A 27165-nucleotide genomic window follows, 5' to 3' on the forward strand; every position below is an offset into this window, starting at 1 on the left:
CTTCAGCCAGGATAACCTGCATCAGATCCCTCCTGAAGAGCTCGAGACATTATCACACATCACAACAAGGACAATTACCGGTAAGAACATTAACAATGGAAGGATAATAAATATGTGCTCATATCCAACACAAACTATAGATATTATGTGTCTTGTGAATTATAGCTAGCTACGATGACATCACACCACTAGACTGTTAGCTAGCTTTGACAGCTACAGCTGGCTTGACAGCTAGCTTAGCCAGCTAGCCTCAGGGGCTAATAGTGTTAGTGTAGTTTGACCAACGAGTTTTCATCTGATTCAGAGAACAAACGGCTAGCAAATTGGCATAATTTTAAATGTAAAATTAAAGAAAGTAGGTGTGACTAAAACGACATATTGCGTTGCGTTTAGTTGTACATTCTACATCAGCGTAGCTAGCTAACTAGCTGTTATTCCTCTGGGTTACTATCGCTGTCGGGATTAGCTTTCTAGGTGTGCCTGTGTGTTTTCGGGAAGAGGCTGATTAATGTGGAGCTAACAAGCCCGTTTTGAGAGCCAAGCTATCCGGAAGCGTATCGGTTAGCTAGTTAAATACATGTTGGACCCTTTAACTTGTAAATACCGGGAAAGAACGGACGACATTATTATGATGAGTTGGCTTGGTTAGTCTGGTAGCTGATTGTAAGTCTGTCTGAGTCTGTCTGTCTGCTTTCTACTGTGTAGCTTAGTAGCTGCTGTCTGTTGTTGCCAGTTAGCGGTTTGCCCCCCCCCCCCTCGGTCACTGGAGCAAGTCGGTGACAGTGGGGCTATTATATTATATCTCTAGGCCCGATTATTGTCAGCTAGCCTCCTAAACTCAAACTGCCAGTAGGTAAACCAACACTTGTTTTGTTTTTTTGTTGTAACTGGTCACCGATCGCTTTGTCACTGGAACCACAGAGTAACAACAATACCGGCTGTACTAACGTAAGACACACAAGACCATCTTATGTCGCCAGCAGCTTGTTGACAGTCGCAAGCAGCTAAACCTGATAGCTGTCCTTCTATGCTAGCGAGTTTACAGATCGGCCAGCTGGCTCGAATGATGGCCCAGGCTTTGAGGTCCGTTGTGGTGGCGAAACCCTCAGTTTTGTTATTTGATCATGTCCCAAATGAGCTTGTCATTGCTCTGGACAGCTATGCCCCCTAATGTGTGCACTATTAATTTTTTTTAATAATTTTTTTTAAAGCTCACTGCATTGTATGGCGTTATCTGTAGCTAGCATTCCCTTGAAATTCAAGTTGAATTCATGTATTGTTGGTCAGCTCAAACAAAACAGATGCGGTCAGTTATGAATGAATGAATGGTCTTTATTGTCATTGATATAGTACAGGTACCAAACAACGAAATTTGGGAGGGGTGGCTCCCCTGGTGCTAGGAAAAAAAAACTAAAAACAAGAAGGGAAAAGAGCTGGTTTACATAAATAAAGGCTATGTACGCTATCCAGTATCCACTATACTATACTGTACAAATAAAACACTGTGCTGTACTCTATGCTATGCTATACCTATTCTAACATTTCCTATCTCTGAACCTTATGTACCCGAGGGTTGTCATATTGCACATAGTGTTATTGCACATTCATTTAAAGTGCAGTTTGCAGGTTTGAAATGTTCACAGTTGTGTTTCAGTATTGCACTTGATTTCAATCTAGTAGCTGCCATCAAATTGTCTAGATTGTCCAGGGCCTAGAACCTAGGTCTTTGCTGTGTTCAGGGCCTGAATGGCCCTGGGGTAGAAGCTGAGCTTCAGTCTGTTTGTCCTTGCGAACAAGATGCGGTCAGTCCATCCAGTGATCACACAGCTAGGCCAGCCCTGGCCTTACCCTGGCTGTGTGTGTCATCACAACCATATGACGTTTTCTGTTTCCAGAGTTTCTGTCTTCTGAGTTTCTGTCTTCAATCTCTGCTTTTGTTATCGCTGATGAGACACTGAAGTCCCTTGCGAAATCAGCCACAGGAGTGTATGACAGGTTGAATGAAATCAATTGAGTTTGCCGGTGAGTCAGAAAACTGAGCAATCAGGAGGGAGAGGGAGAGGGGGAGAGAGAGGTGTGACACAGATATGTTTTCTGAATCAGTAGTGGAGACTGTGGAGAAGTGCTGAGACTGCAGTCTGGTCACATGCTGCTCTCTCCCTCTCCTTAATGAAAACTCCTGGGCCCAGCTCAGGAAAACATTCTTTCCTACTAGTTTCTCCCGATTCTCCACCCCTTTTCCCCCATCGAGTGTGCATCCCTGCGTGCAGCCGCACAGGCATGGAGAAGCATAGGATGATTGAGTGTAGAAAAGCAGCACGTCGCCGAACAAGTGTGTACACTTAAGAGGGAAAGGGTGTAGAATTGGTACACAAAGCATGGAGGGTTTGTAAGGCCGCGAGGAGTAGAGGATCTGTATCATGGGACACACACACACACACACCCCCCACCCCTCCCCTCCCCTCTCAGTTCCTGTTGCGCATATTATGGCTCTAGCCTATAGTTGTGAGCCGTCCGTGATGGAGGGGCAACCCTCACACATGAGAGAAGGCACCACATGACTAGAGGTCATGTGAGGAGAGGAGGAAGGGAGAGGCAGGCGGCCAGACATAAACACACGTGAGGGTTTACAACGGAGCCAACACTAGGCAGGCGGTAGGGGAGAGAGGAGGGGGGCGGGGGGGACAAGGTAAGCGGGAGGGGGGGTTATAAATGTTAAGAACACTGTGAGCTTTACCACACACTCAAGCATGACTAAGACTTGTGACGTAATTTTTTCCACTATCTTGTACTTTGCGTTGTCTTCTCTCTCTATCAACTTCCCTTCCCTTGTTCACACCACATGTTTCAACACACCTTCCTTCCACCCTGTGGTTCAGGCCCTAGAGTAGCCCTGCAGAGATCCAAGGCTTTCTCTCTGGGTTGCTGCAGGACCCCTTGCAGCAAGTGTGTGTGTGTGTGTGTGTGTATGTGTGTGTGTGTGTGTGTGTGTGTGTGTGTGTGTGTGCCAGTGTGCCACCTTTACCTGACATTACCCCACTCGGCCAATCAGCATAGTAGGCATACCTAAATCCATTCAGTTGTCTCACACACACACACACACACACACACCTTCGACATACACACACACACACCTTCGACATACACTTATCTTTCTAAGAAGCCGTCTCAATCGACGTCCGATCACACTTCCCTCCCACCCTTCACCACCCTCTTCCTGAGCCCTATCTCCTCCTCTCCATCCCTTTCTTTCATCCCTCTCATAACCTGCCCATCTCATCCCTCCCTCCCCCGACACTGGTCTCATCCCTCCCTCCCCCTACACTGGTCTCATCCCTCCCTCCCCCTACACTGGTCTCATCCCTCCCTCCCCCTACACTGGTCTCATCCCTCCCTCCCCCTACACTGGTCTCATCCCTCCCTCCCCCTACACTGGTCTCACAGAGTAAACAATGGTCATTGAGCAGCAAACCCAACACACACACACACACACACACACACACACAGACACACACACACTGTGTTCAGTTTGCTATAGTCGATGCTATAGGCTCTGTTGCATAGAGATTCTAATCTCCAGAAACTGGTTTAGCTGCAATGCAGTTCAGAGATAGCTGTGAGTTGTTTACCGAGATGGAGAGAACCTTCCTTCCTTCCTTCCTTCCGAGAGAGAGAGAGAGAGTGACTAGACCTTTCCAGAAGTCGGACACTTTGATTAGCCTCTGTAGTGGGTCGCTACGATGAATCACAGGCGCTTCAGAGTCGTGGCACTCCCTAGGACGTGTACAGAGATGTTGCCTGCTGCCTAGGCTGTTGTTTCAGAGTGATTTGGTTTTGACCAAGGTACGCCCTTACACGGCCCTCGCCTCGTAACACCTGGTGTTGACAGTGTGAAGCCGTGCAGTCTGTCACACTTAGTGACGTTTTAAACGAAGTGAATTTCCCAGCGATTTAGTCGACCGTCGTAAGAACTCTGGTCCAAACACACTGACTCAGTCGCTGACTGAATCGTTAATGCGGGGGTAAGTCAGGAAGGCCATGAGTTCAAATCCCACCTGGGAACACCGCCGCTATTGTGCCGTTAAGTAAGGCACTTAGCCCTAAGTTACTCCAGGGAGGCCGTCCCTGTAATCTCTCATTGTAAGTCGCTTTGGATAAAAAGCGTCCGATAAATGGTTAAAAAGGTAAATCTAATGGTTTTGTCATACAGTCAGATCATTTATTCCGAAACGAAAAAGAGTGCAGAGGATCAGCTGTGAAGAATGGAGCTAGGCGCTATTGAACACTCTTATCTGGTTCAGGCCTTTTGAATATATGTTCTTCAGATGATGCTTAATGAGGTGTGTGTAAATTAGATGGATTTCCTGCCACCACCACCCACTTCCTGTCTCCCTGTGGAATACTCCCATCACACCAGGCATCAAGGGCTTTTCAGGAAGGTGTCGCTTCTAATATTAGCACAGCTCTTCTGTTGGCTGCCATGGTACTGGAGGTGTGTGTGTGTGTGTGCGTGTGTGCGTGTGTGCGTGTGTGTGTGTGTGTGTGTGTGTGTGTGTGTGTGTGTGTGTGTCTGGCTCTGTCTTCATGTAGGTGTTCTCTCTCTCTCCCTCTTAATTGAAACCCATATGAACAAAAGCTGGGTCGCCAAGGTGTTTAGCATCGGTAAATTGAACAGATGGGATGAGAGAGAGACACACACACACACACTAGGGATGCTCCGATCTGGATTTTTGGGGCCGATACCGATCACCGATTTGTTTCCTCAAGATCAACCGATACCGATACCGATTTTTTTTTTAATACATAACTGACTGGATAGCCTAAATATTTTTTGCTTTTTAGACAAAAGTTTTGATCCATTAGGCATCAAGCAAACGCAGACCCATTTTTATGGCATAGTAAAGGTCTGGCCTATCACCCAGTTAGGGCCTGAAGCCCAAGTCAGTCGATATGGCTGTATAAAAGACATCATAAACGTGGCCTTCATGGTTTACATACTGTTACGTCCTCCTATGTTTTCTGTTCAGTTATCTGTCTTCCCCAGGAAAAAAATAAAAAATAAAAGATCGTTTTTTGCGATCGGCCATTTTTGCCGATCACCGATCGAGTCATTTGGAGTGAAATCGGCCGATTTAAATCGGTGGCCGATAAATCGGAGCATCCCTAACACACACACACACCTATGGTACCGTAGAAGGCTTTGTAGAGTGGAGCCCGTCTGGCTGATAAGTTAGACGGCTGTCAGTCGCCTTCCTGCGGCTCGTCTTGTGATGTGACACCTGCTAATGGGTCCACCTGCTGATAACCTCTGCCGGGGGAACACACTCCCAGTCCCAATATAGTAGGAAATACTTTTTCCTATTAAGACCGATGGATAGATGATTCACTTAGGCTACTTAGTCAAATGTATTTGTTGTAAGTTGCTTTGGAATAAGGCGTCTGCTAAATATAAAATGTAAATGTGAATGCAATATCCCACCCAACCATTCCTCTCCTCCTCCTCCTCTTCCTCCTCCTCCTCCTCCTCCCAGGGACCGTCTAACGAATGTGTTATTCGGGATAGCTCCCGAGCAAATTGAGGTGTGTACTTTTTGCGGATGTCGTTTTCCTCAACGTCAAAGTGTTAATGAATGCCTTTTTTTCATCCTCGGAAGATCGGTGATGTCATATCTTTTTAATGTTTTTTATTGACTGATCCTGCCATCATGCCTGGGCAGGGTGCCGACGGAGGCTTACGACACGTATCTGTTACAAAATGGTGTCTTATTGTCTATTCAGATCTCCCCCTGTAATGATATTCATGAGCGGCCCCCTCGGCCTTGGCCTGCGGAAGACCGCTCCTACATGAACATCCATTTTGTTATTCCCTTCCCTTTTTCCGTTCTTTCCCCCCCCCCCCCGCTGTTAATTGTTGCATTGTTTTTCCGTTGCCTTTTGTTTGTTTGACTCTTTCTGAACGGTCATCCTACCTACGCCACTGTACCACCACCAGGCCACTGAAGTGGTGATTAGATTATCCATCCCGAACTCATGACTTCCGTTCTAATTGGTTGTTCTCCGCTAACTCGTTTACATTTGTTTTTATGAGCTTCCGGAAGCTTCCCAGACCAGTGGAAAAGTACAGGTTTGTGCTTCTGGTTGAATATGAATGATGAGAGAGGAGATGAGAGGGCTGGATGGAGCCGGCCTGGTCTCCTCAGCAGCACTGCTCCGGATAGGATGAAGGCTTCTCCGCTCTCGAGAGTCTGCCTCTGACGGGCTCGCTCTATCTATGTGTGTGTGTGTGTGTGTGTGTGTGTGTGTGTGTGTGTGTGTGTGTGTGTGTGTGTGTGTGTGTGTGTGTGTGTGTGTGTGTGTGTGTGTGTGTGTGTGTGTGTGTGTGTGTGTGTGTGTGTGTGTGTGTGTGTGTGTGTGTGTGTGTGTGTGTGTGTGTGTGTGTGTGTGTGTGTGTGTGTGTGTGTGTGTGTGTGTGTGTGTGTGTGTGTGTGTGTGTGTGTGTGTGTGTGTGTGTGTGTGTGTGTGTGTGTGTGTGTGTGTGTGTGTGTGTGTGTGTGTGTGTGTGTGTGTGTGTGTGTGTGTGTGTGTGTGTGTGTGTGTGTGTGTGTGTGTGTGTGTGTGTGTGTGTGTGTGTGTGTGTGTGTGTGTGTGTGTGTGTGTGTGTGTGTGTGTGTGTGTGTGTGTGTGTGTGTGTGTGTGTGTGTGTGTGTGTGTGTGTGTGTGTGTGTGTGTGTGTGTGTGTGTGTGTGTGTGTGTGTGTGTGTGTGTGTGTGTGTGTGTGTGTGTGTGTGTGTGTGTGTGTGTGTGTGTGTGTGTGTGTGTGTGTGTGTGTGTGTGTGTGTGTGTGTGTGTGTGTGTGTGTGTGTGTGTGTGTGTGTGTGTGTGTGTGTGTGTGTGTGTGTGTGTGTGTGTGTGTGTGTGTGTGTGTGTGTGTGTGTGTGTGTGTGTGTGTGTGTGTGTGTGTGTGTGTGTGTGTGTGTGTGTGTGTGTGTGTGTGTGTGTGTGTGTGTGTGTGTGTGTGTGTGTGTGTGTGTGTGTGTGTGTGTGTGTGTGTGTGTGTGTGTGTGTGTGTGTGTGTGTGTGTGTGTGTGTGTGTGTGTGTGTGTGTGTGTGTGTGTGTGTGTGTGTGTGTGTGTGTGTGTGTGTGTGTGTGTGTGTGTGTGTGTGTGTGTGTGTGTGTGTGTGTGTGTGTGTGTGTGTGTGTGTGTGTGTGTGTGTGTGTGTGTGTGTGTGTGTGTGTGTGTGTGTGTGTGTGTGTGTGTGTGTGTGTGTGTGTGTGTGTGTGTGTGTGTGTGTGTGTGTGTGTGTGTGTGTGTGTGTGTGTGTGTGTGTGTGTGTGTGTGTGTGTGTGTGTGTGTGTGTGTGTGTGTGTGTGTGTGTGTGTGTGTGTGTGTGTGTGTGTGTGTGTGTGTGTGTGTGTGTGTGAAGCTCCAGGCTGTGAGAGAGGTGGCTCTGGCCAAAATCCAACACCTCTTCGCCAATGTGCACATCCCTCTCAAAGCACTGAGAGAGATGACGAACAGAACTGTCCAGCTGGTCAGAAAGTGGGTGGGCCTCAACACACACTCCACACGGGGCATGATCTTTCTCCCATGTGGAGAGGGAGGGCTGGGAGTCCCCAATGTTGAGTGGGCCTACATAGCCACCAGGCTAGCCCACCTGCTCCACATGCTTAACAATGACGATGCCACCGTTAGAGAAATGGCCAGGGCCTCTCTCCTACTGGATCTACGCAGAAGGAAGATCCCCCTGGCCAGCGCACACCAGAACGACTTCCTCGGCTTCAGGAGGAAAGACTCTGGGAAACTGGATTCCCAGGCCAAGGGCTTCGGGGTCTGGCCTGACTGGCCGGATCTCAATGACCTCTGCAACCAGACTGGAGTTCAGCTAAGATGGACAGAACTTAACACACAGACTGAAGTCCCTGTCTCTGATGAGGTGATCACAGACCCCTGTGTGATTGTGAAGGCCGACATCACAACACCGCAGGAAGAGACTGTCGGACTGCACAGAGACTCTGCAAGGAGGGTTCTGCTCAGCCTGAAGCAGTCTGAGATCAGGCAGCACTGGTGTGGACTCAGACTACAGGGAAAGCTAGCCTGTTTGCAGTTCGCTGACCACTCAGTCTCACACTCAGTGTATAAGAACGTCGCTGTTGGTGAGGATGTTCTGAAATTCACCATCAAAGCAAGACTGCAGGTATTACCGACCAAGTACAATCTGTCCACCTGGTATCCCCACACTCACAGTCCATTCTGTTTAAACCATCAGGATTCACAACACCTAGAGTCCATTGCACACATAACAAATGGATGTAATGCATACAAACACCTGTACATAGCTCGTCATGACCGTATTGTGGACATTGTGTCTGATACAGTACAAAACATCTTACCATCTAGCGCAGTTATGTACAAGCATGCCAGAGTGTTACCAGAGTGGTTTGGTTTTGCCAATGATGTTTTTTCCAACATCCCAAATACACCTGATGTTGTCTTTGTTGACACCAGCCACAAGGAGGTGCTGATTGTAGAAGTAGGCTGCCCCTTTGACCTGTACATGGACCAGACTTTCCAGGACAAGTATATCAAATACCAACCACTACTTGGTACGATAACCAGCTTTGGGTACAAGTGCAAATTCAGCATACTTGTATTTGGAAGTCTGGGCCATGTATATAAATGCACCATGAGGGGTCTGAGAATTGCTGCAATGACTAAAAGAAAGGCCAAACAGGTTGCCAAATTTTGCTCTGTCTCAGCTATTATTGGCAGCTTGGCCGTGTGGAGAAGGAGGTGTTATGTGTATCCTTAAGTGTTCAGTGCTGCTTAGCCCCGAAATATTTGATTCCCTGTTTGTATAATATAATTTGTGGAACCAAATAAAGTATTCAAATGTGTGTGAGGGCTGGGTATCGCCACTGATTTCCCAAAACGATTCGATTCCGATTCACCAGCTCAGTGAGCTCACGATTCGATTCGATTCCGATTCGATCTAGTTAAAATATACATTTTTTGCTTGAATATGAAAGAGATTCTCAGAATTAATGCTAGAAATGGTTCAAGGAACCCTATAACATGTAGCATTGTTAAACATATCAATGAATTGACTCCAAAGCAGTTACATGAATGTACTTTTTATTGGAACACATTTTATTGGAACATATGAACATCATTGACCAACATTTTGCAACTACAAAAAGTGCTTTTTAACGTGCTTTACTGCAGCCGATGTAAATAAAGGGGCTACAAACATAGCCTACCGGTAATAATCAACAAAAAAAGCGTTTCCGAACGTTTTTTGAGGGGTTTATATATACCAAAAAAAAATTTTTTTTTGAAAGATCGATCTCGGGACTTATGAATCGATAAATCGCTCATTTAATGAAGATCGATTCAGAATCGGGAAATCGATTTTTTGAACCCAGCCCTAGTGTGTGTGTGATGGTCTTGTCTTGTCTGATTTTGCAGCCTTAAGCCTCGCTTCCTCATCTAAGAAGCCTTTGTCTCCTGGTTTGGTAAAACCCCGACCAGTCAGGGTTTGTTTCTCTTACACAACCTGTACTGTACACACACACATACACGCACACCTACACACACATACATGCACACCTACACACACACACACATACATGCACACCTACACACACACACACACACACACACACACACACACTGACTCACACACTGACTCACACACTGACACTAGGGCTGGGACGACGCGTCGACGTAGTCGACATAATCGACTACGTCAATACGTCGACTTGCGTAATGTGCGTCGGTGCGTCGCAAATAAACAACATGGCTGCGACCAGTGGAAACATGGAGGAGGCTACTAGCTAATGTTACACAAGCAATGTAGCTCACCACAGTTTGTATGTCTTGTCTTCTGGTGTTAGTAACGTTAGCTATGTAGCTGGCTAGCTACGGTAGCCTATTGTCATTGTGGTGATCGCACCTACGTTATCTAGCTCGTAGCTCGCATGCTACGTTAGCATCAATTTAGCTAATCATAACATAGCAGCATTTCTAACTGCAATAGCGGCACTGCGCCGACGTGGTGGCGGGGGCGCTGTTTGCAAATAAGTTAGCTTTCGTTTTTGCTAGTGAAATAATTGATAGTATGTTGACTGCTCAAGGAGAATACATATTTGAAAGTACAGAATGCCTGAGAGCCTTATATTGCATTATATTATATTATATTTTGATTGGTCATCTAGTGCCTGAATATTGTGTTTTCCTTTACATAAATAATGACATTTCCACCATAAATTGATGCAGAAAGGGCACAAATTGGTGCATATCAATTCACCAGAATGCAAGAAATTAAGTGTTTGATGTTTAAGGACCCCCAGACAGCCCTGCTTCATGGGCCCCCCCGATGTCAAACACCACTGGTACCACCTCCGCCTCATTTTGAGCCAGGAAAAACCCTGATGGCCATGTTGGCATTCAAGTTGGCTAAACATAGCAGTGATTGGGCCTGTGTCTGGGGCTGTTTGACAGAGGCAGTTACAGTAGTAGTAGTAGTAGTAGTAGCAGCAGGTCGCCGAATTAAAGGTGTCTGTGTTTAATTGCTGGCCCACAGACAGCCCCCATACATCAGCTGATCATTTAAAGGGGCAGCCGCCTGAGTAATGTGCATGTCACACGCTGCTTTGTTTTATAAGAGCAGCAGCTATTACCCAGAGTGCTTTATAAGACACTGTTAAACAGAGAGAGACAATACAGCCATTATTTTGGGGAAAATTAAGTGATACATTAATCGAACAGTAAAAAAAAACATCATTAGACTAATCGTTAAATTAGTCGTTAGAGTAATCGACTAACCGAAAATAATCGCTAGATTAATCGTTAGAAAAATAGTCGTTTGGGACAGCCCTAACTGACACACACACACACACACACACACACACACACACACACGCACACCTACACACACACACACATACATACACACACACACTCACACACTGACACACACACACACCTACAACTACACACCTACACACACACACACTGGCAGTTCTTCTATTCTGCTCTGCCTGCTTCCCCATGCTGACTTGACAGACAGCCAACTAAGATGTCCGTGCAGCCGTTCACATTGATATTGACTATCACGCTATTAGACAGACTTCAATGTAGATGCGGATGTCAATGTTTCCCATTAATTACCTAGACTGTGGCGGCGTGCCATAGTCTAATTCGTCCCGACATAGTCTCATACCGAACCGAAAATACCCTCCCCGCACACGCAGAGTCCTGTGGGGAACACTGAGGTGTTCTTCGTAGACCTATAGACAGTGTCTAAGATCCAGCCCTAGGGGTGTCAGACACACTGACGCCTGTGGTCAGACTCCCTCTCTTAGAAACACCATCTATCAGAGCACAATGCTGTGAAGTGGATCTCTCTGGTCCAGAACACAGGGAAACAGACACCGCTTTCTGCACTTAATGGCCCTCGAACGTTTGTTGTTTTGGTGTTTGACTTGAGTGTTTCAGCTGATCTAGCTAGGTTGAGTTAACCCTAACCCTAGCTAGGTTGAGTTAACCCTAACCCTGGCTAAGTTGAGTTAATCCATGTTGATCTAGAAGGCCTGCTGTCTGTGGGGGTCATATTATATATCGGCCTCAGCAGAGGCTGGTGGAGGTAGAAATCGGAGGACGGGCTCGTTGTAACTCAGGCCAGGCCAACCACACTGACATGGTGGTGGTATATCCTGGGATATGGACACAGAGGCCTAGCTATGGGGAAGCTGATGTGTTGTTTTATGTATATGAAACAGAGGACAGTGAGACTACAGTGTGTGTGTGTGTGTGTGTGTGTGTGAAGCAGAGGACAGTGAGACTACAGTGTGTGTGTGTGTGTGTGTGTGTGAAGCAGAGGACAGTGAGACGTGTGTGTGTGTGTGTGTGTGTGTAGCAGAGGACAGTGAGACGTGTGTGTGTAGCAGAGGACAGTGAGTATATGAAGCAGAGGACAGTGAGACTACAGCGTGTGTGTGTGTGTGTGTGTGTGTATGAAGCAGAGGACAGTGTGTAGTAGTGTGTGTGAAGCAGAGGACAGTGAGACTACAGTGTGTGTGTAGCTGACACCGGCCAGGGAGGAGAACGGATTGATGCAAAGACTCCACCGCTCCGCTTTGCCCCGTAATGGCCGCATTGTCCCTTTGTGACTCATCGCTGTGTGTGTGTGTGTGTGTTAAAGTCTAATCCCCCTTTCTTTCTCTCTCTCCCCCCTCTAGAGCCACGATGGCCACCGCACCGTACAACTACTCCTACATTTTCAAATACATCATCATCGGTAAGTCAGCCATGAGCAGGACGACTGGACTGGACAATCACCAGTAGAGGACCAGGCGTGTGTGTGTGTGTGTGTGTGTGTGTGTGTGTGTGAGAGAGAGAGAGAGAGAGAGAGAGAGAGAGAGTGTAGTGTGTGTGTGTGTGTGTGAGAGAGAGAGTGTGTAGTGTCTGTGAGGGTGTGTGTATGTGTTGTTAACCCACATTTGAAACATCCTCTGTGTTTAATATTGTATGTGTACGATGGTTGCTGTACAGTCACAAACGTAAATGAATGACTCCCAATGAACTGGTTGCACTGATAGTGTTTATGTCCTTAATGCACTTTGTATTTATGTGGACATAAATAAAGCATTTAAAGTGTGTGTGTGTGTGTACGCGTGCCCGCCCGGCTGCCTGGGCTGTATGTGGGTCACCCAGTAGCTCCACACTACGCGTGCCCGCCCGGCTGCCTGGGCTGTATGTGGGTCACCCAGTAGCTCCACACGGCACACAGCCCACTTAGATAGTGAATGCCACTCACTGAGATGCTTCTCCACAACCCACAGGCCTATACACATATACACACTCCTAGCGGGTCCTAGTGTGTCACACTGGTAGCAGGTCCTCTAGTGTGTCACACCCGAGCCACTCCAGTCCTGCACACTGATGGATGTCTCCATTGTTTGCATACAAATGTTGGTTATCTGTTCCCCTGCTGACGTCAGCACGGCCACGGGCCCAGTCCTAGTTCCTTCCCTTGGGAGACTTTCCCACCTCCCAAACAAAACAGCCTCTCTCCACCTGCGTCTCTCTCTCTCTGTCTCTCTCTCTCTCTCTGTCTCTCTCTCTGTCTCTGTCTCTGTCTCTGTCTCTGTCTCTGTCTCTGTGTCTCTGTCTCTGTCTCTGTCTCTGTCTCTCTCTCTGTCTCTGTCTCTGTCTCTGTCTCTGTCTCTGTCTCTGTCTCTCTCTCATCTCTCTGTCTCGCGCTCTCTCTCTGTCTCTCTGTCTCTGTCTCTGTCTCTCTCTCTCCTCTCTCTCTCTCTCTGTCTCTGTCTCGCTCTCTCTCTCTGTCTCGCTCTCTCTCTCTGTCTCGCTCTCTCTCTCTGTCTCGCTCTCTCTCTCTGTCTCTCTCTCTCTCTCTGTCTCTCTCTCTCTCTGTCTCTCTCTCTCTTCACATCTCTCTCTCTCTCTTCACATCTCTCTCTCTCTCTTCACATCTCTCTCTCTGTCTCTCTCATCTCTCTGTCTCTGTCTCTCTCTTTCTCTTTCTCTCATCTCATCTCTCTGTCTCTCTCTCTCTCTTCACATCTCTCTCTCTCTCTCCACATCTCTCTATCTCTGTCTCTCTCTGTCTTTCTCTCTCTCTGTCTTTCTCTCTCTTTCTCTCTCTCTGTCTTTCTCTCTCTCTCTGTCTCTGTCTCTCTCTGTCACTCTCTCTCTCTCTCCACATCTCTCTCTCTCTCTCTCTCTCTCTCTCTCTCACACATAGCTGTGGGCTGTTGACCCTAGTGAACTAGGCCCTTTGATCCCCTGATTGTCCACACACGTCTCTCTCTCTCTATTGAGGTTTGACATGTGGCTTTGACAACAGCCTGAAGGACTCCTCTCCTGCTCTCTTTGTTACACGGCGATCAGTGTGGTTATACAGCACACACACACACGCACACGCGCAACCCATAACACACGCAAGCGTGTACACAACGAACGAACGAACGTGCGCACACTAGGGCTGCAACAACGAATCGATTAAATCGATAATAATCGATAACGAAATTCTAATCGATAACGAAATTCGTTGGCGACGAATGCCATTATCGATTCGCCGTTTTTTTTTTTACTTTTTTTTTTTTTTACTTTTTTTTTCCCATAACAAACCTACTTCCTGTTGACGCACGCCACACTGTCTTGCGGCCGGTGTAGGCATCGCGAATCATAGCGCTACCTATGGCCGGAAAGGACAGAACCTATGACCGGAACCGGAAAAGTGGGAAAATCCGGTACCTACACCGGCGCAGCGGCTACATTTAAATCATGCTACTCAAAAGCCTTGAGAGTGAAGCTGTCTGCTGTCTGCTGTCAGGACATGCTAGTGAGTTAGCTAGCAGGGTTAGCTCGCTGCTGCCGCTAGCTGACTGTCACTACGCTGCTCGTCCAGCTGTAGTCTGCGTAGCTGTGCTGAGAACCAGAGCACTAACTATGTTTCTATAGAGGAGGGTTACACTAACTATGTTTCTATAGAGGAGGGTTACACTAACTATGTTTCTATAGAGGAGGGTTACACTAACTATGTTTCTATAGAGGAGGGTTACAGCTAACTTCCTATTGTTTTATTATATAAGTCCTGCTGGGCTCAGCCCTTCCATGGTCTCCTGCTCTCCATGCAAATGCGTTAGTGTGAGTTCTGGCGAAGCGTCAGCTAAATGACTGTAATGTAATGCGATAGCCAGTGAGTGTTTGCTCGCATTCATGAATTCAATATTGCATGACAAGTGTATTTAGCTAGCTGGCTAACGTCAGTGGTAGAGCAGAGGTGATAAGCTAAAGGCTAGCTAGTGGTAGCCTACCAAGCTACCCGTGAGTTAGAGTGAGACACTGACTGTAGCCTAGCCTATTGTATGGAGTGAGAGGACACATTGCATTGTTTTGGAGCATATCTGTTATATAAAAACATTAGTGTCTTGTCTGTAGCCTATATTGCACTTTGGGTTACTGACCTTTACATTAAGCAAAGTTATTACCTAAAACAATGCATGTATTGAGCTAGAGTTCAACTACTTTATTGAAACAATCTACCGCCATAGTCCATGGCCTGTTGTTAAACCTATTTGATGTAGCAAAGCCTTTTTTATTTATATTATTTTTTATTTTTTATTAATACTTATTCATGTTGCACATGTATATGTATAGGCCTGGCTGATTTAGAAAACATAAAATAACATTTGCAAAATAAATCATTCAAAAAAAAAAAAAAACTTTTTTTTCAAATATTGTTTCCGTTTTTTTTGGTAATCGCTTTAATCGATTAACCGAAAAAATAATCGGTAGATTAATCGATTATCGAAATAATCGTTAGTTGCAGCCCTAGCGCACACACACACACCACTTTAGATCGGTTGCCAGGTGAGCCATTCTAGTATAAACAAACAAACAGAGCCCCCCACACACACACACGCACACACACACACGCACGTGCGCGCCCTGAAGGCCTGTGTATCTCACTGTCTCTCCTTCACTAGCCCGGCCCACACTTGACAGGCCCCCGCCACAGAGCCTTTGTTAGCTGTGTGAGAGGAGGAGGGGGGGAGGGGAGGGGATGGAGGGAGCTTGCTGCTATGACATCATAGGCTAACTAGAAGAGAAGCGCTATGTCTGCGGAAAGAAGGGGCCGCGTTCCAAACGGATCTCTACTAGCCTCTACTCCGTGATGAAATGTGTGTGTCGGATATGAACATGACTCACGCGGCCCACGCGGCCCTTTCAGTCGGAGGAGCTGTTGCCATTGTGCTGGTGGCCTGGCAGGTTCAGGATCTTGGTAAAGGGAACAGGTTGCAAGCAGCCGTCAGCCGTCAGCCCCCAAACCCCTGGCCGATCACTCCTTCTACTTCTTCCACCTCGGCTGTTCCGCTCGGCACAGCCACATCGGCACGGGAGCAGCGGTCGCGCTCTTCAGTCGCGGCTTTCTCGCCGTCCTGGAGCCCCGCTAGTGGAACGAGCTTCCCGCTGCTGTCAGGACTGCAGAGTCACTGCCTATCTTCCACCGTAGACTGAAGACCCATCTTGACTGTCCCTCCTGAAGACCTCTTCACCCCCATAATACCCCTCTGTACAGTTCCCCTTCCTTCCTTCTAGCACTGTGACTCCCAATGGCACCTGGTCCTAGCATAGATACTTGCTTGTGATGACTAATGTATTCAGATGATTCACTTACTTTAGACAAATGTACTTGTTGTAAGTCGCTTTTGTCTGCTAAATGTCTAATGTAATGTAACTGTTTCTAGCCAGTCTGATGGTTTGAAGTCCAGAGGTCGTAGGTTTAGGGGCTCCATTTGGAAGACACTAGTTCAGTTTTTCCCCCAATCTTGTAATGTATGTCCTGTTGAACTTGGATCCTAATGCTCATCTCTCCTTCTCTTCCTCTCTGTCTCTCTCTCCCTCCTTCTCTCCCTCCTTCTCTCCCTCCTTCTCTCCCTCTCTCTCTCCCTCTCTCTCCCCCTGTCTCTCTCCCCCCCCCCTCTCTCTCTCTCTCCACAGGGGACATGGGGGTAGGGAAGTCGTGTTTGCTTCATCAGTTCACAGAGAAGAAATGTAAGTACAGTGCTCCACCCTCCCTCCCACCCTGCCTTTAGATCCCTTTATACCTCAGAGGAAGTGAGACACTCGCGGGGCGAGTCAACTCATTAAGAGAGAGAATTTGTGTGTGTGTACACTCTCTCTCAGCTGTAGCCTGTGACTGCGCTGCGACACCCATCTCTTTGATAGCAGCCCTAGTCAGCCAGATGCTGGGCTCCTCCGCATTCACAACAGCACATCCTGCATGTCTCACACAAGTGGCCCATAGACGCAGCTGTGAACAGGCAGCAGCTCTGTGTACAGACCCCCCCCCCCCCCACACACACACACCCCCCTCCCACGTCAGGGCTGTTGACAGAGGAGACGAAAGGCTCATCCATCTGATCTGACTGTGTTGAACTGGTACTCCAACCCACCTGCTCTCTCTGTTGCTTCATAATAGGGGTGAGGGAGAGTGTGTGTGTGTGTGTGTGTGTGTGTGTGTGTGTGTGTGTGTGTGTGTGTGTGTGTGTGAGAGATATAAGCGTGTGTGAGTATGTGTGCAATAGACTGTAGGATCTCTTCAGTGATTGCTGCTTTATGAGGTCGTGCTGAAAGAGAGAGAGAGAGAGAGAGAGCCCGATGTACGAATGAGAGGAGGAGGAGGAGGAGGAGGAGGAGGAGGTGTAGTTACTGTAAGTGGAGTAAGTGCAGGTTAATCACAGCACTGCTCTCCTCATTCTGAGGGGGGGGGGGGGGGGGAGGGGGGGGGGCAGCCAGGCAGGCAGTCTAGGGCCGACGCCGGAGAAGTGTGCTAGGTCTGGTGAGTCAGCAGAGCATCCTGGGAAATGTAGTTCACTCCCCCTGTTGTTGCTGCCAGCTCTATGGACGGTAATAATATGTGAGCCTGTGTTCAAATGTTATCATTTGCATGTCATGCTGATAACATTCCTATTAAACGCAGGATGTAGAGTCTGAATACAGTCATAGTAACGCGCCCGTCCTCCGATTTCACAAGTCTCAAATTCATCATTTGAAATTGGCGGCTCGGTCAAAGCCCTGCAATGTGATTTTTAATCCCACAGTAAAACCGTTAAACTGCGGTCAAATTTGGGGACGGTTTAAAATTAGAAACCGCCCAACCCTAATTACTACTACTACTACGACTACTGTGTACCTCTTTATTTACCCTCTCCCTGTCCCTCTCCCTCCCTCCCTCTCTCCCTCCCTCCCTCTCTCCCTCCCTATCTCCCTCTCCCTCCCTCTCTCTCTCTCTTCCTCCCTCTCTCTCTCTCCCTCCCTCTCTCCCTCCCTATCTCTTCCTCCCTATCTCTCTCCCTCCCTCTCTCTCTCCCTCCCTATCTCTCTCTCTCCCTCCCTATCTCTCTCCCTCCCTATCTCTCTCCCTCCCTATCTCTCTTCCTCCCTATCTCTCTTCCTCCCTATCTCTCCCTCCCTATCTCTCTTTCCCTCTCTCTTCTCTCTCTCCCTATCGCCCTCCCTCTCTCTCTTCCTCTCTATCTCATCTCCCAGTCATGGCGGACTGCCCCCACACGATTGGCGTGGAGTTTGGCACGCGGATAATCGAGGTGAGCGGCCAGAAGATCAAGCTGCAGATCTGGGACACGGCGGGGCAGGAGCGCTTCAGGGCCGTCACACGCAGCTACTACAGGGGGGCCGCGGGCGCACTGATGGTCTACGACATCACCAGGTACACACACACACACACACACACACACCACACACACACCACTCACACACACATCACACACACACACACACACACACACACACACACAGCTACTACAGAGGGGCCGCGGGCGCACTGATGGTCTACGACATCACCAGGTACACACACACACACAAGGCATGCTGATGGTTATCACCAAGTGTACACACACATCACTTACACACGCATCACTTGAGAGGGGCGGTGGCACGCAGTTATGTTCTATGACATCACCACCCTGTCACACACACACACACACACACACACGCACACAGAAGCCAACACCCCTCCCCCACCCATACAATAAAGCTTGCCCACTTGCTTCCTGAGCACACAGGCATGGCGCCTACTTCCTACTGACCCCTCCACCACACACACACACACACACACACACACACACACACACACTACATCCCTCTTCCCCAAACTGTGAGATTGTATCAGTGCCTTGCTAAACCAACACTGCTACACATGTGGAATGTCCTCTCCCCTCCCCTCCCTCTCTCCCCTCCCTCCCATAGTTCCCCTCTCCTCCCTCCCATAGTTCCCCTCCCCTGCCTCCCATAGTTCCTCTCCCTCCCTCCCCTGCCCCCCACAGCTCCCCTCCCTGCCTCCCATAGTTCCCCTCCCCTCCCTCCCCTCCCTGCCTCCCATAGTTCCTCTCCCTCCCTCCCCGGCCCCCCACAGCTCCCCTCCCTGCCTCCCATAGTTCCCCTCCCCTCCCTCTCTCCCCTGCCTCCCATAGTTCCCCTCCCCTCCCTCCCCTCCCTGCCTCCCATAGTTCCCCTCCCCTCCCTCCCTCTCCTGCCTCTCACAGCTCCCCAGCCTAGGCTGGGCTCAACATAGTTCTGCCTGTGAAAGACCGCGCTTCAGAGGAGCTGTGTGAAGAGGGCTCATGAACACACACACACACACACGCGCGCGCACGCACGCACGCACGCACGCACGCACGCACGCACGCACGCACGCACGCACGCACGCACGCACGCACGCACGCACGCACGCACGCACGCACACACACACACACACACACACACACACACACACACACACACACACACACAAGAGGACTCATAAATAAGGCTTTTCTAATCAGTGAGAGGTTTCAGACGTGTCGTTAGAGAACTCTTTGATCTTTTGCCAAGACCAGACCGCCTGTCGTCATAGTAACGCCTGCTCTCCTTTTTTTCTTTCTGTGTGTGTGTGTGTGTGTGTGTGTGTGTGTGTCTCTCACACAGGAGAAGCACATACAACCATCTCAGCAGCTGGCTGACTGATGCCAGAAACCTCACCAACCCCAATACTGTGAGTCTGGACCACGGTCCTGTCTCTGTCCACTGATGTCTGGTCTACTGTTGGTCTCTCTCCCCCCTCTCTCTCTCCCCCTCTCTCTCTCTCCCTGTTTTTACATCTCTATCTCTTTCTTGTTTTTACATCTCCCTCTCTCATCTCTCTCTCTCTCTCTCTCCTCCTCCTCCTCTCGTTCACTCCATCCCACAGTGACTCAGCCATCCCCCAGAGCCCTGTCTCATCTGAATGAGAATAAATATGATTGACGACATCACGTCTGCTTTCAATTACTGAGCAGAAGAGGCTTTCAGCCTGTTGTTTACACACAGACAACATCCTGAAGTCACTCCGACGGGCCAGGTTTAGAGAGAACTGAACCTCCAGTCAAACAAGAGCCCGGGGAACTGATTCTATCTCTCTCTCTCCCTCCCTCCCTCCCTCCTCAGGTGATCATTCTCATAGGCAACAAAGCAGATTTGGAGGCTCAGAGGGACGTGACGTACGAGGAGGCCAAGCAGTTCGCTGAGGAGAACGGTGAGAGAGGGAGGGAGAGAGGGAGGGAGGGAGGGAGGGGGTGAGAGAGGGAGAGAACGCCCTCAGGGTCTTACCGTAGGGAGGGAGGAGAACGGTGAGAGAGGGGGAGAACACCCTCAGGGTCGTTGGGAGGAAGGGAGGGAGGGGGTGAGAGAGGGAGAGAACGCCCTCAGGGTTGTTGGGAGGAAGGGAGGGAGGGAGGGAGGGGGTGAGAGAGGGAGAGAACGCCCTCAGGGTTGTTGGGAGGAAGGGAGGGAGGAAGGGAGGGAGGGAGGGGGTGAGAGAGGGAGAGAACGCCCTCAGGGTTGTTGGGAGGAAGGGAGGGAGGAAGGGAGGGAGGGAGGGGGTGAGAGAGGGAGAGAACGCCCTCAGGGTTGTTGGGAGGAAGGGAGGGAGGAAGGGAGGGAGGGAGGGGGGTGAGAGAGGGAGAGAACGCCCTCAGGGTCTTACCGTAGGGAGGGAGGAGAACGGTGAGAGAGGGGGAGAACACCCTCAGGGTTGTTGGGAGGAAGGGAGGGAGGAAGGGAGGGAGGGAGGGGGTGAGAGAGGGAGAGAACGCCCTCAGGGTTGTTGGGAGGAAGGGAGGGAGGAAGGGAGGGAGGGAGGGGGTGAGAGAGGGAGAGAACGCCCTCAGGGTCTTACCGTAGGGAGGGAGGAGAACGGTGAGAGAGGGGGGAGAACACCCTCAGGGTTGTTGGGAGGAAGGGAGGGAGGGAGGGGGTGAGAGAGGGAGAGAACGCCCTCAGGGTTGTTGGGAGGAAGGGAGGGAGGGAGGGGGGTGAGAGAGGGAGAGAACGCCCTCAGGGTTGTTGGGAGGAAGGGAGGGGAGGGAGGGGGTGAGAGAGGGAGAGCACACCCTCAGGGTTTTACTGTAAAGAGGAAGGTTCCTCAACATTGACATTGCAGCATTCAGGGGGAAACACAACAATAACACAGTAATAATAAGAAACGTAAGTAAGCAAAAAGTAACCCCACATCAGCAAGGACATTAAGTGGCCTTTTGGTAAATTTCACAGTGGCCTCAGTAGTGCAAAAACGCTGTGCAGAGCACGGTGGCACAAAATGCAACACAATACAACACAGCACGGCTGTGGATCGGTCCAACGGTACACAAGTAATCCAGTAGTGTGCCGTAAGTAAGTAAGTAACATTTATTTATATAGCACAATTTTACAACAACAGCCGTCCAAAGTGCTTAACAGATAAAAAGAGAAAACAACAAGATAAAATACAGATTAAAAAAACAGATAAAATACACTAAAAACAAGGTGCAATACAAGTGCAGAAATAAAAGTGCAAAAAGTGCAGTGTCGGGAGGCAGGCTCACCTCAGGTCAAAGGCCAGGGAGAAAAGATGTGTTTTAGCTAGTTTAGCAGTAGCCATACTACTACAATTCCGTTCATATCCGCAGTGTGTGTGGGGTTGGCTGAGGGGTGGCAGACCCTTGCACCCTTCCAGTGTATTTCACTAGGAGCCTGATTGCTTGGTGGAAATAGCTGTTTGTCAGCCTCTGGGTTTTAGCCCCAAGGCTACAGTACCGTTTCGCTACCGGCGGCAGTAGCTTGAACAGTTTCTGATTGGGGTGGCTGGGGGTCCCTAATAATCTTCGCTTCAAAATAAACTAACAAGTTTGTCATTTTGACATGAATCACCGGTGGGTAATGGTCTGGATAACCCAGCGGTGCGCCTGGCTGGTCAGATCACCCCAGGGGAGAACCCAGACTCCATGTTGGACCTCTGAGAGTCGGAGTCTGACCGTCTGGTGTGTTGTTTGTGTTGCAGGTCTCTTATTCCTGGAAGCCAGCGCAAAAACGTAAGTCGACCCCAACCGACCAATCGCAGACTCCCGTTTCCACCCCGCCTCGGCTTCTGTGAGCGGTGAACGTTCTGTGAACATTCATGGTGGGATGTTGCTCTGATTCTCCTCGCCAATTATGTCTCTTTCTTTCTCTCCATCTCCCTCTCTCTCTCCCTCCCGCCCTCTCTCTCTCCCTCTCTCTCTCTCCCCCCTCTCTCCCTCCCTCTTCCCCCCCCTCTCTCTCCCCCCTCCCTCTCTCTCTCTCCCCCCCCCTTTCTCTCTCCCTCCCTCCCTCCCTCTCCCCCCCTCTCTCCCTCCCTCCCTCCCTCCCTCCCTCTCTCTCCCTCTCCCTCCCTCCGCCCCTCCCTCCCTCCCCAGGGGTGAGAACGTGGAGGATGCGTTCCTGGAGGCGGCCAAGAAGATCTACCAGAACATCCAGGACGGCAGCCTGGACCTGAACGCGGCGGAGTCGGGGGTGCAGCACAAGCCCTCGGCCCCCCAGGGCGGACGGCTAACCAGCGAACCACAACCCCAGAGGGAAGGCTGCGGCTGCTAATGATGCCTCCACCCCCCACCACCACCCCCCCCTACTATCTCTCTTTCTCTCTCTCTCTCCCTCTCCTCTCCTCCACCCCCCCCCCCCCCCCCCCCACTGGGGCTGCATGAGCGTGGGGGCACGAAGAAGGGAGGGAACGAGGGATGACCAGGGCCTGGGCCTGTGTCGTGTCGTGTGCATCCCCTCCCTCCCTCCCTTCCTTCTTCTCCACTCCTCCTCTCCCTCTATTAATCTCTCACTCCTCCTCCTCCTCCTCCTTCCTCCTTCTCTCTCTCCGGTCTGTGCGTCATCCTCCACCTCTTCATTTCTCTCTCTTCTTCTTCGCCTCGTTCCCTCGTTCCACCATCCACTCCAGTTCATCTGCCATGGGAACCCAGTTCCAAACACACCTGATTCTCTCTCTCTCTCTCATATATATACACAGTATGAAGACATGGGTTACTGACACATAGATAGATAATGTCCAATCATAAACCAAGAAGAAATGCATTCTTTTCTTTCTTTCTTTTTTTAAACCTTTCCTTTTATAGCTACTCTATAGAAACACATCGAGTTTCAACCACCTGATCTGAAGGCAGCACATATACAGGCCTCTGAAGTTGGACTAATCCCTCGTCCCCCTCCCCAGCCCTCCTTCCCCCCCCCCCCCCCCACCACATCACTCCTGCATGGTCTACCGATCGAGGATTCTTTTAATTGAATTGAACTGAAATGAGAAGCGTATGATTCTGCTTTCTTTCTATGGGTTGTGTTCCTTTCTGCTCTCTCTCTCTCTCTCTCTCTCTCTCTCTCTGTCTCCAGTCGAGGGAATGTTGCTTAGTGAAGAAGGCAAAGACGGAATGATGTATGAAGCAGCCTTGTGTGCGTGTGTGTGTGTGGTCCAGTTGAGGAGCAGGGTTCACTTGCCTAAGGCTGTCCGCCCCCCCCCCCCCCCTCTTGGAACCCCCTCGTCACTCCTACCTAGATAATATCACTAAAAGGATTGTTGGTATTTTCCTGCGTGTGTGTGTGTGTTTGTAGGGCGTGTGGTGGGGATTTCTTTCGACTAAGTTAATGACACTTTAAAAAAAACAGATGAGATTTTTTCCCCTCCTTTCTCTCCAAAGGATTCCTTTAGATCATCAGTTTCATTGCACCAACCCCTCCCTCCTCCCTCCTCCCTCCTCCCGCCCGACCATATCAGTAGAATCTGTCTGTCCTTACCAGCGTTTTCTTTGTCATCGTTTGTTGCCTTATTGTTCTGATTAATGTTAATATTATTACTGTTACTGTTTAATCTTGCGTTGCTGCGCCTGCTCTACATACTGCATCTGGACTCATACGTCTGTCAAATAAACTAAGTGTTTTACAATATCGTGATACTTTTGTGGAGAACATGGGAGCTACGAGCTATGTAACACAGGGGGCAGCGCTGTGTGGAGACTAGAGGTTCAAGATGGCCGCTAAAAAGATGCTCCGGGATTTCTGTATATTTTCAGCCCCTTTTGTTATACAATTTGTGCTTGCGAGTTGAAAACGGGTCCCCCCAAATAGACAGACCACAAAGATCTGTTGGCCTTGAACCGAGAAATGTGTAGTCTAAAGAGATTGGTTAACATTATATCATGAACCATACACTGAAAACGTAGATTTGATGTAAATGAATTAGTGACAAAAATCGTGTAGCATCTTTTTTTTCTGTCCGGATGGAGAATCAGCGTAACCCACTCCAGATAGGACCTGAGACATTACGAGGTGACCAATAGAATCTGACCTCTGACCAGAACTAAGGGGCACCTTCACCTCACCTGTACCTGTAGTGCAGACAGGTGTACCACACCAGCCCCCCTGGGCTGTCCCCCCCTCTACCACCTCGCCCCCCTGCCCAGTGCTCATAGCCTTGTATAGTACCAAACGCAAAGCAGCATGCCCCATACACCAAAACAGCAACTGTCCCAAATGGGATAAAACTTTGTTTCGATACCAACTTTTATTCCGATTCCGAACTCCAATGTATGTACCATAATAATTCCCCCCAATTCGGCGGCTGTATATATATCGCTTCTATCTGTATCTGTTGGTGACCATGGTGGTGATGATGAAGATGCTACCTGCTGGGTAGAGGATAGCTGTGCTCGCTCAGTAGAGAGCTGTACAGTGTTGTGGGATGCGCTTGTAATTCATGCTTGGGAATTCTGTAACATAGTTTCTATGAATAAATGTGTGTATGGACAGACTCTTCCTCTGCTCACTGGTGATGATGATGAAGATACCTGGTGGTTTCCTTGGTTCCTTCTCTCTTGGTGGTCAGGGGATGGAGTGATGAAAGGGGGGGGGGAGTGTAAGTGGCTGAATCTCAGAACGCTTTTCCTGATTTCTCTAGTCTCTCATGTCCTCTGGGAGATCAGGGGGGTATTCCATTAACGTCGCTAAAGGGCAATCCAGGCAATCCAGGCTCACAAGACTTATCAAAATAAAGCTGGATTTTTTTTTTTTAGAAATCTCGAGGGATTTATCAAAATAAGCCTGGATTGTCCTTTAGCGATGTAGATGGAACACCCCCCAGAGGATCCACCCTTTGGGCTAGTTGTCTCCCAATGCATTTAGAGAAGGAGTCGAGGAGAGAGAACGCAAGGAGAGAGAGAGAGAGATTTGGCCTGGGGAGTCTCACAAGCTTTGTTTGATTCCTCTTCTTAATAACTGTTGGTTAGGAGGAGGGCTGGAGAATGTCACTTTGGGTTTTGAGTTGTTTTTTTCTTTTCTTTTTTTTCTTTCTCTGTATCTCTCTCTTCTTACCCATCAGTTCCTCCACAAGGAGTGGCATGTGTTGCTGTCTTAATTTTGGGGAGTGGTTGGTTGGTGGGAGGGGCTAGAGATGGGGGGGTCGTCCTCGTGCTTTGGTCCCGCCCTCTTTGCGATCAGTCAGTGCCCACTTCCTGACCTGTCTGTCCACATGAGTTAAAACTACGTACATATGTATAAATTTTGAAGGAGCTGTGCTAACATTTAAATGCGTTCTTGCGTGTATATGATTTAAAAATGTTGACATTTTGATTTTAATAATGATGACAATAAAATGCTCTAGACAGAAAAAAAAGACATTATACATAACCTGTGGTGCTGTCTGTGTGGTTCTTGTGTCCGTGTTGTTGACTACGATGCACTTAAACCAATCCTATGCTTTTGTATCTCAAAAAATGGTAGCGAATCAGATTGTAGCAGAGATATTTCAGAAGTAATTGATTGAATATAAACAGGCAGACTCGCTGAACAACAGAAAAACAAACATTGTTTTAATGGTGCATTCATGTACTCCTCGGAAACTCAGAGCTTGCCACTAAGATTCAGTGTAGAGGTTTCCTATTTTTTCAATGTGTTGCAATGCAGCATAATTCCTAGGTCATTCCTGACTACCCAACTGTGCCCAGTTGTTCAAAACTTTTAATCTGGATCAGAATGATTCTGATTCTTTTTTGCTATCCAAGATCAGATCTATCAGGCTGATTGAGTCTTATAGGGAAAATCAGCCTGCTTGTTCTGATCCTGGATGGCAATAAAATAATAATTCTGATCCAGATTAAAGGTTTTGAACAACTGGGGCCTGAAGATAGTTGGGACAGGTGTTGATTCATGTAGACAGGAGAGACTAAAGACCAGGAGCCAGTGGTGGGTTTCAAGTAGCACAATTGCTTTGTATTTTAATGCAACACAAATTGCATAGAGGTTACAGGGAGGAGGAACAAATGAAAAGAGAAAAAGAAGAGATGTATTTACAAAGGAGAGCAAAATAAGTCTACAAAAAACAGTGAGGCGGGTCGGACAAAACAGATAAAGGAAAAACAAAGAAGTAGTGGCATGATTTTTTTTTCTGGGGAAGAATTGAACAACGAGAGTCAACATTGACAGTACCATGCTGAATGAAAGGCAGCTTGTAGTTCCTACGCATCGCAGTCAGACAGGGCTAAAGGGTGTAGGGGCACTGTAGACTTAGAACCCTAGAGGTGGTGTTTCTAACTCTATGGTTCAGCACAAACTAATACTGAAAACAACTGCATCATTTCAACAAGAGAAGTACAAAAAAAACAACAACACAGGAACGTCAGATAGTGTGATAGGTTGATAATCCCTCCCCTCTGGCTACACGGTGGAATTCCATTGGTTGGGTGAATAATTAATTATTCAATTATGGTCAGTTCCATCCTTTGACATGTGTATCTGGTCGTTTCTCGTGACATAATAAGACAAAACCAAGTGATGTGTGTCGTCCTCTATACATGACATCATCTAACTTTGCTCCAAACGTTGTTCATCACAGACGCAGCAAAAGAGCTCTGATACGGCCCGACAACTAAGGCCTAAGGCTTTTGTGAGGTTTGTGAGTGGTGGTGTGGTGTGGTGTGTGTGGAGAAAGCGCCTTGATACGACCACAGAAAATGTCAGCAAGCATTCGGTACAGTCAGTCAGTCGGAGAACAAACATGGAGGACCATGGGAGTTTGAGTTCCTGGTCCTTCTCCACTCTGATCTGGAGACAGTAGTGTTCGATACGGTATCAGACGTCACTCTCTCTGCCCTGTCTGGTGGGGGGGACATAATACGACAGTTTTCCTTATTCAATTCACTCTTACAGTCTTAGTAAGGCCACTTTTCTCTGTCTGAGTCCTTTCAGAATGACAATGGTTACTGTAATCCTAACGGCTAAGTGTTTAAGGCACTCTTTAGTCACAACTTGT

At 48.5% G+C, this 27165-nt stretch overlaps 1 protein-coding gene across 1 annotated transcript; it reads left to right on the plus strand.

The window, feature by feature from the left end:
- rab14l (RAB14, member RAS oncogene family, like) lies at positions 1-25527 on the plus strand. The gene is made up of 8 exons (XM_080528416.1): positions 1-80; positions 12242-12300; positions 16530-16583; positions 18081-18258; positions 19515-19581; positions 20013-20100; positions 21883-21913; positions 22277-25527. The coding sequence occupies exons 2-8, from the start codon at positions 12249-12251 to the stop codon at positions 22452-22454; spliced, it is 648 nt and encodes a 215-aa protein (XP_080384542.1). The 5' UTR covers positions 1-80; positions 12242-12248; the 3' UTR covers positions 22455-25527.
- Positions 25528-27165: the final 1638 nt, after the last annotated feature.

The sequence above is a fragment of the Nansenia antarctica genome (assembly GCF_963989245.1).
Source record: "Nansenia antarctica genome assembly, chromosome: 4".
Taxonomy (NCBI): Eukaryota; Metazoa; Chordata; class Actinopteri; order Argentiniformes; family Microstomatidae; genus Nansenia; species Nansenia antarctica.